This window comes from Protobothrops mucrosquamatus, unplaced genomic scaffold (assembly GCF_001527695.2).
Source record: "Protobothrops mucrosquamatus isolate PMUCROS unplaced genomic scaffold, P.Mucros_1.0 scaffold346, whole genome shotgun sequence".
NCBI classification, from domain to species: Eukaryota; Metazoa; Chordata; class Lepidosauria; order Squamata; family Viperidae; genus Protobothrops; species Protobothrops mucrosquamatus.
In genome coordinates this window covers 150,831-161,612 of record NW_015386683.1, presented here as the reverse complement: position 1 = coordinate 161,612, position 10,782 = coordinate 150,831, and the positions used below count along the sequence as shown (strand labels likewise).

The window sequence follows — 10,782 nt, the reverse complement described above, 5'->3', positions numbered from 1 at the left end:
CAATTGTCTCTGTATATGAGCAGTATGATTCCACATCAAGGGAGATCTAAATTAAGTCTGCACAATGTATGGCTCATGGGCTGCAAATGTCCAGCAGCCCAGCTTTTTTTTTTTAAACTCTTAAATTTACCAGTTTATTCACCAGCTGCTGCCAGATGGGGGAGGAAGCAAGGGAGTGCGTGCAGAAATGCAGGTCAGAAATGTGGCCGTATGCAAGAGGTGTTGCTGTATGGGTTGGGAAGGATGTGTGGGTGTTTGCCAGAGATGTCATGCAGGTTGAAGAGAGCAGATAGGGGAGTAGCATAGGTTGGGAAGGGTGCTGGGGGAGGCATGAGAGGTCCTCTGCGTCATGTCAGCTACATGGAGTAAAAATATGTCAAGGTGGGTGCATGAAGGTAAGAGTGTGAGAGGGATACTGTGCCAGTTGGGGATGGCCTGTGGGAGAAGTGCTTGAGAAGCGTGCTTGGGAGTGAGCAAGAGATTATGTTGCATGGGGATAGCACAGGTGAAATACACGCAGGTACCCAAGAGGTGCCACATGGTCGGGAGTGAGTTGGGGTGGGTACATGGGGTGCTACGGGGTGAGGGAAGGCATGTGGAGGATAGTATGGATCAGGAAGGGTCATGGAGGTGCCCAAGAGGTGCTGCATGGGTCAGGGAAGGTGCAAGAGGGAGTGGGTTGGGGTGGGTGTGTAGGGGTATGTAAAAGGTGCTGCAGAGTGAGGGAAGACATTTGGGGGACAGCATGGATTGAGAAGGCACACGGAGTCATGGAAGATGTATGGGGTGTGCAACGGGTGCTGCATGGGTTAGGGAAGGCAAGTGGAGAGGGGCACAGGATTTCTTCCTTCCCCCTTCTCTTCCCAGAGGCAGGTAAGTGGCTGCTGGTGGGGAAGGGAGTGAGGGATTGCAAGACTGGCTGGGAAATTGTCAAGGAATGATGACTGCGGCAACAACCCAGCAGCATAGCATATAAATAAAAATATTTTATTGCAGATTCCATTTATCTCTAATAAAACAAAGTAGAAACTACATAGTGCAAGATAAAAACTATTAAATATAATTAATTACTTTGATTTTTATCTATAAAAGCACTCAGCAATTCAGTGAGATTATAAAACAGCCTACATTATCTGTAAGAAAACTGGGCAAACTTTTACCTGTGGAAAACAGTACCAAATGATAACTTGTTATAAGCGATGAATTCATTTACCTTGTTTCAGTGACCTTGAGAGGACTGCCTGAGAAATGAGATGCTAACACTTTCCAAATCAAGTTTACTCCTTTACAATATGAGGTGCTAGTACCACTTTATACTGTAAGACCATACTAGGAATAGTTGCATCTAGTTTTGGTCACCACTGTGCAAAAAAGATGCCAGACTCTAGAGTGCAAAGAGCAACAAAAATAATTAGGGGACTGAAGGTTAAAAACAAGATGAATGGTTGCGAGAATTTGGAATCTAATCTAATGAAGAGTAGGATTAGGACATGATAGCAGTCTTCCAATATTCGAGGAGCTGTCACAGAAGAGGGGGTCAACCTATTCTGCAAAGCACCTGAATGCAAGACAAGAAGTAACAGATAAAGGTTTAACAAAGAGCGATCCAATCTAGCATTAAGGAGAATTTCCCTGTCAGTGAGAACAATAAATCACTGGAACAGCTTGCTCCAGAAATTGTGGGTGCTCCATGAGTGGAGGTTTTTAAGAAAAGAGTAGACAGCCATTTGTCCAGAATGGTATAGCTCTCCTGCTTGAGCAGGCGGTTGGAGTAGAAGACCCGCAAGGTCCCTTCCAACTCTGTTACTCTGAAAGTATTCTGTAACAACAATCATTGGAAATATATGAGACTTTTTGTTTTTCCCAGATGAAAAACTGCTTAATTTCCCATGAAATATTTTCATAGGGGTGGGAGGGTATCTTTGAGAATAGCTAAGAAATTCTACAGCAACATGACTGACAAGAGGAACTAGAACTGATTTGCAGATTCCATTTTTAAACTTTTTGTTTTGTACAAATGCTTCTATGATGTTTGACAGCAGAAGTCCAATGGATTACTTCTTTGCAATTTCATTTACAGGATGCACAATTCCCCAAGCCCCTTTTTGTTTTCTGTCTTCATAGAGACGGCAAATATTTTCCTACTGATTAATACAAGCTCTTGATGCCACTATGACATGGCAAATGTCTACAGTGAGATTTCTGGTAAAAATTTTTGAGTCCTCTTCTTTCTGCTCTTCATTGTTCAGCTACTCCAATTTACTGGCTGTGTACTGTTTTATTTCTCCAGGGACTTTTAGGAATCTGGAATTAAGCATATAAAAAAAATCAACTTTTTTCCCCCCAGGATGATCCAATACCCATTCTATCTCTCCCCACTCCTTTCAGCAATACACATAGAGATACACACAAAAGCAAATGATCCAGGGATGACAAGGAATCGATCTGTATCTTTTAAAATAGTTAATTCCTCAAGTCAAACAGTGTTGCACTGGATATGATAATATCCCTGCTTTGTTATATATGAAAAGATGCTTTAAAATGAAAAATGTGCTTCTAATCTTATTCATATAGAACTTCAAAACACATTAGTCAAGCATTAAAATGCAATTGTAATTCATTTTGTTGACAAGGGATTATGCTCCAGAATTTCCAAGATTCAAAGAATAAAGTTGTAATGAAGGAGGAAAAAACATCCCAAGGAGTACGTAAAAGTCATTGCATTTAAACCAATCAAGATTTAATTATGAAATTTATATAGCCACCCATCTCTCCTGGTGATCCTAGGCAGCTCATGGCAACCAGGAAAAATATCAACATAAAAACATATCACACCTTTCCTATCAAGATAACAGATATTGTTAATCCTCTGACTCAACCTCATGGGCAAAAATCAGCAAGGTCTGGAAAATACGAACTCTGAGCAACCAAGCAGGGGCAGGAATGTTCTCTCCACCAGAACAGCTTTAGAAATAAGATGGGGGAATTCCATTTTCTTCTTTGTTCTTTTGCTTTACAAAGAAGAGGCATCTCTTCAGACTGGCTGCTTATCGAGAAAGGAAAAGCACCTCAACCCAGGGAAGGATTGGAGAATCAAAAGAAAATAGCGATCTTTTAAAATGTGGAACTAGATACAGTTTAGAATCCTTTCTAACGTTTATTTTATGGGCTGTTGTGCTCTGTTTTGGATGTGTGGCTGTTCCTGAAAGATTCCTGTTGAGTTAAAGCATCCAGGAATGACCCTTTCTTTTTAACCCTTTTCCCACTGTTTTTAATTCTGAATAAGTTTCATAAGCTTAATCTATATAATAAAAGATTTGTATCATCTTCTTGTTTCTGGTTATCAGTAGGGTCATTCAAACAGGAAACTTAGCCTTTCACACATCTCAGCCATTTGATGGAACAAACAATTTGAGAGAAGAATTTTCACTCTGTTCCTCCTAAATAAAGTTGCAGAGAGCATCTCCTAAACAAGGATGGTGAGAGGGGAAATGTGCGGGGGAAGGCTCAGGGATGCATCTTGACCTCACCTGAATAACAATTTCTGTCCAGTTTCCTTTTTGATGATGTTGAGTTTATAATAATGCCTCAAAGCTCTTGACATCTTCTCATATGTCATATTCCTTCGGTTCTGAAAATTGTTTAAAAATTGTAATTGTACCATCAGTTTGCTTTCTCTTGCCTAACTACTAATTTGAAATAGAAAAGAGTTGTAAGAAACTGCATGCATGCATAGCCTCTTTCAGTGGAGGTAGGATGAGAATTATGTAACCAAACATAAATATCTTGTTTTACATACTATTAAAGTACTGGCTTTATGAATTTATTTGGAATTAAAAGAATTAAAAGGGAACCACTTCGGTACAATTATAAGATAGCAAACTAAGACCTAGGAAACCCAGATTTAAGTCCCCATTCACTCTCTAGCTCAGTGTTTCTCAACCTTGACAATTTTAAGGCATGTGGACTTCAACTCCCAGAATTCCACAGCCAGCAATGCTGGCTGTAGAATTCTGGGAGTTGAAGTCCACATGCCTTAAAATTGTCAAGGTTGAGAAACACTGCTCTAGCTGATTCAGTTGTAATATTTCAGCCCAACGTATCATGCCAAATTGTTCTGATTAGAGAAATGCCAGTGCATGCTACCTTGAATTTTTACAGGAAAGTCAAGGCAGACATATAATAAATACATGCAAATACTCCCTTTGTCCCAGACTGTATCAAATCATCTTGTGTGCTCTCCTTTAATCTGTCCTTCTAAATGTCTTAGAAGCTCAACATCTCAAAATGGAGATTATACTTTGTTACAGAGCCAGGCTGGGAAAGGCTGGACCGACTGCTGTTGGAGTATTCCAACTGGCCATAGTTCATTATGAAGTCAGATTCAGAATATTCCCAGTTCTACTTTTAGCAAGACTGACCAAGGTTATGGCAAATGAGGAGGCACATTTACCCACACTTTGAGAATATAACTTTGTTAAATTATCTCAAAAGAACATTGGGGGATTATAGGAGATGTACAAATTGGTGCCCTCCAGGTAGGCTGAGAGTGCTACTCCTAATAAGCACATCTGGACAGAAATGTATCTCTACTTATGGAGTTTAGAAGGATCGCCTTATTTAGTACCTTTTGATTACCCCAGAGTCCAGCAAGGCCATTGGGATCTACAACCCGAAAGATCTTGGTTTCTTTGTCTTCCCACTTGATAAATGATTCATACTGGCTGTCAGAGAGGAGCTGGTAGATGTAATCCAAAAGTAACCTACAGTCTAAGAATTAGTTACATTGAGAGAGATGTTGTTCAAGTCAGAATAACAGAATAACATGGATTAGCTCCTACACCACTGCATTACTGTTAAAGACAGCTGTAGGATGTATTTGCAAGTGACCATAGCTGAGCAATGAAAAAAGTTGGAGTCACATGCTTCCAATTCTGTGCTGTTAACCAGTGGGGGGGGGGAGTGGAGCAAATGCTCTTGATGTGCAAAAACAGGTAAGCATTCCTGACAACCACATAGCAAAAGAGTAACAGATCTTGATAACCTTACCCTTACCTGCTATTTTACCACTGACTGAAGCAGCAGATTTTACAGGGAAAGAGCAAATGTTTCCACCATGGCTGATCTCTGGGTTGCTATAAGCGAGAGGTGTCACCCCAGGAGTACAGAGTGTCTTGGTGGCAGACTGAGATGAGTCAAAATAGCCTGCATGACGAGTGAAGATCGTTGGATATTCTGAAGGCAATGCAGGGATCTTAGCTGGGAAATCATCTAAGTTGCACTTGATACCTGTGAGAAGAGACCAGATTCAAAACAGAGCTTTTGACATTTTCTAAGCCAGCCCTCTTCACTCTGGAGCTCACTAAGTATATTATAGCGATCTGAAAAATACCAGGTTGGGAAAGGCAGATCTACCTCTAATCAACTGGAAATTGATGTAACAGAAGGTACCGCAATTAGATACATTAGCTGTGGTTGTTTTGCTATGAACATAGTCAGCTTTGAAGTCTGTTTAGTTATATATATATATATATATATATTTCTTTTTACATAAAGAAAACTCTTACCAGATTTGTCTCAGGCTATGCATGCCTAGACCAATTCTTGGACATTTTATAAATGTTTATGATAGAGATCCATACAAATTCATTATTCATTTACCTAAATGAGTAGGTAGGCTGACAGGCAGCAGAGATGGACAGATTCAACTGACTGAGTCAGAATACTGGTTTGCTTAAGCCAATGCCATCTGAACTGATGTATCAGTAGAAAAGACTGTGGCTCTGCTATAAAGACCACTTAGTTTATTTTCATCTCAACTCTCCACCTGTTTTTGTTTTCCTTTTGAGTCATATCTTTAAATTAGAAAGTTGTGTGAAGGAATGTTTTGCCTACAGAACTATAGTTTCAATTGACCTCCCATAAACTGCTCTAGTGGTGTTGGAGAAAACTCCTGAGAATACCACAGATAAAGAATACAAACAAATGGCTCAACAAATAAAGCAATCCAGAGTTCCCACCTGAGGCACAACCAGGCTCAGATAATCATATTTTGAATACATTATGCAAAGTATCAGTTCCCTTATGAAATTTCTAATGTTGGAAAGGGTAGAAGAAAATAAATGAAGAGATGACCAGAAGCAAATTGGACAGACTCAATTTCAGTAGCAATGGGTACACTAAGGGCCAGTTTGGGGACAACATATATGGTCACTAAGGGTCAACACAAACTAAACTTGATGGCACCTAATCAATTGAACCTGTTCTGTCAGCATGGTAACCAATAAGCTGATGAGCATTAACAATGCAAGATCTCAGGAAGAGATAATTCCTAATTTAGGAAATGAGGTGCTCAAGATTGTATATGGAACCATCTGGAGAAATCAGTATGGATTTTGCCTGTGTATCCTCCTGTACAGATACTGGCCCAAAATGTGAGCCAAAGATTAACTGGCATAATGCATATAACCACTGTTTCATAACACTCACCTTCTGCCGTGCTCTGGGTCAGGTTATGGTCTGTATCCCAAAAGGGAGTGTTAAAGAGAGGGCTACACACAAGGGCTCTTCTCTGGGTCTTTATGTATTGGAGTAATTCATATAATACATCTCCTGTGAGGGAAAAAAAATATAAATACCAATCCCACTTCATTTGTATCAATACCAACTGGTGACAAAAACAAAGCAATTTTGGAGCACCTCCACCCCTCCATTTGCTGTTTATTTCAAAAGGACTATTTCAACTTGGGGAACTTTTGCAAACCAGAAATATAGTTTCATTGCACACATTTGTGGGAATCTGAAATTTTCTGTTAAAACTTGCAATGCATTCAACGCATTCAGTTTGAATTAATTTGTTACCTCCTGCCCCAAGGAAGCACATTTTTGAAAAATGTATTCATATAAAGATGATCAAACAGCCACTAGAGTAGCCTGGTTCTTTCCATCAGACATCTATCACATTGTAAAGCTGCTTGATCCATAGGGCTTTGGTTCAACCAATAAGTCCTTGTCAAGAAAAGACAATTTGGAAGGCAAATCTATTTCAAAGGACATTAGAGACTTCATACATCTCATAGTCTTTGAGTTATTCCTCATTTATATTTGCTATATGGGATAATTTTGAGATAAGAATGCAAACACACAAAGCCTTGACCAAGGAGGGCAACACCTCTAACCTGAATTAGGAGCCCGAAATTTGAAATCTTCCTTGGTTAGAATACAAAGGGCTTTTCCATTCATTTCAAAGTTACTATCGTCGGATTTCCTGAGTGAATATTCTTTTTCAGCCCATCTTAGCCAGTGAATCACATCATCTTTGCTCCATAGAAAGGGTTGTATTCCTGAAATCAAACCAGGTTGCAGATAAATTAACATACCTACCCAGTCAGTTTTTTTGCCCTTCTTTTGGAAAAAGCATAAAATGTCTCAAAAAGCAAGTAAAAGACATCTCAGCAATTATTATTAGAACTCATTCCCTCTCCATAAGTTGTAAAGATAGATCGGTACATTTTCAAAAGATTTTTTTTTTAAAATTCTCTGTGATAGGAAGCAACTTTACACCAAGTCCGACTAACTGATCATCTACTCCTTGTTTCCTCAACTAGATGTCTTCAAGATGTATCAGCCTAGAATCCCACCAACTGCAGGCAATTATTTATCTGATCTGATAGACTCCAATTTACGATATGCTGGACTATAACTATAGCTGGGGAATACTGGAATTGTAGTCGAAACACAACTAATTTGTATAGTGTTATCTTTACATTAGGGACAGATAACACTTTCTAAGCCAAGATTGCTTAACCACAAATGGTAGTGGAACTACACTGCAAAAAGTAGGAGAACCATGCCAAAATTTAAATTAGATTTCATTTAAATGTAATCAAAATCCAAATAAATAAACTTATTTAATACAGATAATAAGAAAAAAAATGTAATCCTTCTGTTTAGTGTCATATTAAAATTCCAACTTGGTGGCCCTGCTTAGAGAAGCCTGTAGAGCACATATCCAAGGCTTTAAGGAACCACCTTTGAAAAGCTGCCTTAAATAATACCTCTTCTACTCACTGAGTCGGCCTGGCAATGTGCAGATTTGTCCATCATAGAGCGACTTTACTGATGTCTTCGAAGTGGCCACAGGGGTGAAAGAGCCAGCTGCCACTTCAACCTTAAGGGAGAAGAAAGATATTGAAGCTGTATAGATTCCCTACAGGAAATCAGCTGTATTTCCGCAGTGCCTCTTCTGGTACTTTGCACTGCCTAGAAGTCGGATAAATGAGAATCTATGAAGGAAAACCTTTTCAGCAGAAATTCTGCTGTATAGGCAGGAGAGAGATCCAGGTCAAAAATCTTTGTGGGATGACAATTGCTTTCAAAGCTAAACTATACCCCAGAATCGCTAGGCAGATAAAATGGATCAATTACACAGAGAAAGGATGGGATAAAAGTTGTAGACATATAAAAGGGTAGAAGCGTTAAGTAATCAAGCAAAAGTTGCTGGACAGTCCTAGAACCATTTTTGAAGACTGTGGACTGGTGAAACTCTGTTTACCAAAGAGAGACATGCAATTGGGGTGACAACAATGGCAAGCAAGACAAGGGAAAGAGAGAGAGAGATTTGCTGAACAAACTGGCTGGTGGAAAAGACTATTGTACACTTTTGGAAAACAGAGCAGATTGGTAAATGTGTTTTGAATCCAAGAAGTCTGAAAAAGAGTCTATCTTCCCTCAGATAGAAGGAAGTCTAAAAGGGAAAATACAGAAAGGAGCAGCAGAAGACTGAGAAACAGATAAGACATTATAAAAAGCTTTGTTTGAAATCATCTACTCTATATTAATTATGAATATTAATTTCTTTGGCCTCACTCTGCAGACACTCCTGAAATCTGGAAAGAAAGCAGCTGCAGATTATTAAAACTCACAAATCAAGAAATACCTAAGTTTAGGTACTCTACCTAAGAGTAGAGTTCACCAAATATTTGATGAAGTAAACTCTAATTCATGAATGTAGATGCCATAATAAACAAATTACTCTTCACAAGAACCATTGTTGATTTTGCAGCTGCAATTGCTTTACCATTGCATAAATGTCTTATGCAGATTTACTTTTAAAAAGTTTCAGATTCATTCTTAAGCACCAGGCAATAAAGAACATGAAAGTGAAAGATGCCTACATGTTTTCATTTCAGTTTTGTTCTGGTAGCTTGTTTAAAAAAATTAATTATAATGGTATAGAGTATAGGGGTGTCATTTTTATTCGTTTGATATTTTATATATCTATATTTATACATGTACATGCTTACAGTATAATTTGACTGTAAATTGCTCTGTCCTGCCAAGCAGTATATTAATTCATGCATATAAATAAGTAAATGATTTCCAAAGATCTTTGTTTTAAAATAAGTAAATGATTTCCAAAGATCTTTGTTTTAAAAGAAAGAGTAGCATACCATCTCAATGTACACAACAATAATGCCTGGTTTAAACAAATGTTCCCACAGATGGTGTTCAGTTATCCTCCTTCTCTGTAGAGAAATATATTTTGATAAGGCATGTACAGCTTCTCATACAGGAATGCATAACCCACATAGTCTACACCAGCATTTTTCAGACATGGCAACTTTAAGATGTGTGGAGTTCAACTCAACTTGCTGGCTGGGGAATTGTAGGCATTGACCTCCACACATCTTTCCCAATCAGGCACTATCATTTGTGTTAAAGTGCAGTACCCATAATCCCCAACAATGGCATGCTATGAGTCCCATCAGTTAAGGAATGCTGGCTTGCAGGAACTAAGAAGCATGCCTTCTGCCATAGTTCTTGCCCTCTGGATCATTCTTCTTTCAGAGCTGAGGATGATCCAGACCCTATTGGCCTTTAGAAAAGACTTGGAAGACTTATTTGAGATGGGCAGCTATGGAAATTGATTGATTGATTGACTAAATGAATAAATAAACATACCCTAAAGCAATGTTGATTGGGAATCACTGCAGCACCCCAGGTTGAGGAAAGCTGGTGTACATTTAAAATAGTTCCCTTCCATTTTCTATCCCAGAGTTTAAAATAGAGGGAAGGATACAACCCCAGATTTTAAAAAAGCGTTTAAGCTTTGCTTGCATGAATCAAGCCTTAGAATAAGGGATCCACTATTTTCCCATTTGAAACAGCTTCACGAACTCACATCTGAATTATTTTTGCCCAACAAAACACTGTTTCTCAGAGAAAACAGTTAGCTGCTTAATGTCTCCTTTTTCTTGTGAAAAGTCTGGGGAAACTCCAGACTTTGTCCATGTTGAAGCGCTTTTATTTTGAACCACCCAGAGAAATGATTTCAGTGGGGATTCAGCCTAGTCCAGAGAACCCCAATGCTTTCTGAAGCGGGGGAAGCACCCTTGCCGAGACGCCTCAGTTTTATGCATCCCGTGTTTCCAGCCCGTAGGAAGGAGGGCAATATAAGAATCGGGGAAGCCGCCTGGCGAAAACGCAGCGGCAACTGTCCAGGTCGGACCTTGGGATGGCTGAGCATTAGGCGAGAACACATGGGGGAAATCTACGGCGCTGGGCCAAGGCAGGGAAAGTCCGGGAAGATCGAGGGGTCGGAGCGCCTGTTGCTCTCCCCAAGTTCTTACCTGCATTACAAGGGGAGGCGAGAGGGGGAACCGCAGAGCCGGGATCGTCCGGATGCGCGCAGAATCCTAGCCAATTCCCCACCAGCCTCCCTTCAGCCCAGGCGGTGCTGGTTGTCCTTCCGGAAAACGAAAACGAAAGGCGCCGCTCCGA

General features: G+C 39.6%; 1 protein-coding gene across 1 annotated transcript; it reads right to left on the bottom strand.

Moving 5' to 3' along the window:
• Nucleotides 1-2,148: 2,148 nt before the first annotated feature.
• On the bottom strand, nt 2,149-10,739 carry ETV7 (ETS variant 7). The gene is made up of 8 exons (XM_015815524.1): nt 10,632-10,739; nt 8,071-8,170; nt 7,179-7,343; nt 6,490-6,612; nt 5,056-5,289; nt 4,628-4,770; nt 3,531-3,631; nt 2,149-2,304 (listed from the first exon to the last, which is right to left on the bottom strand). Exons 1-8 carry the CDS (start codon nt 10,635-10,637, stop codon nt 2,250-2,252), a joined length of 927 nt encoding a protein of 308 aa, XP_015671010.1. The 5' UTR covers nt 10,638-10,739; the 3' UTR covers nt 2,149-2,249.
• Nucleotides 10,740-10,782: the final 43 nt, after the last annotated feature.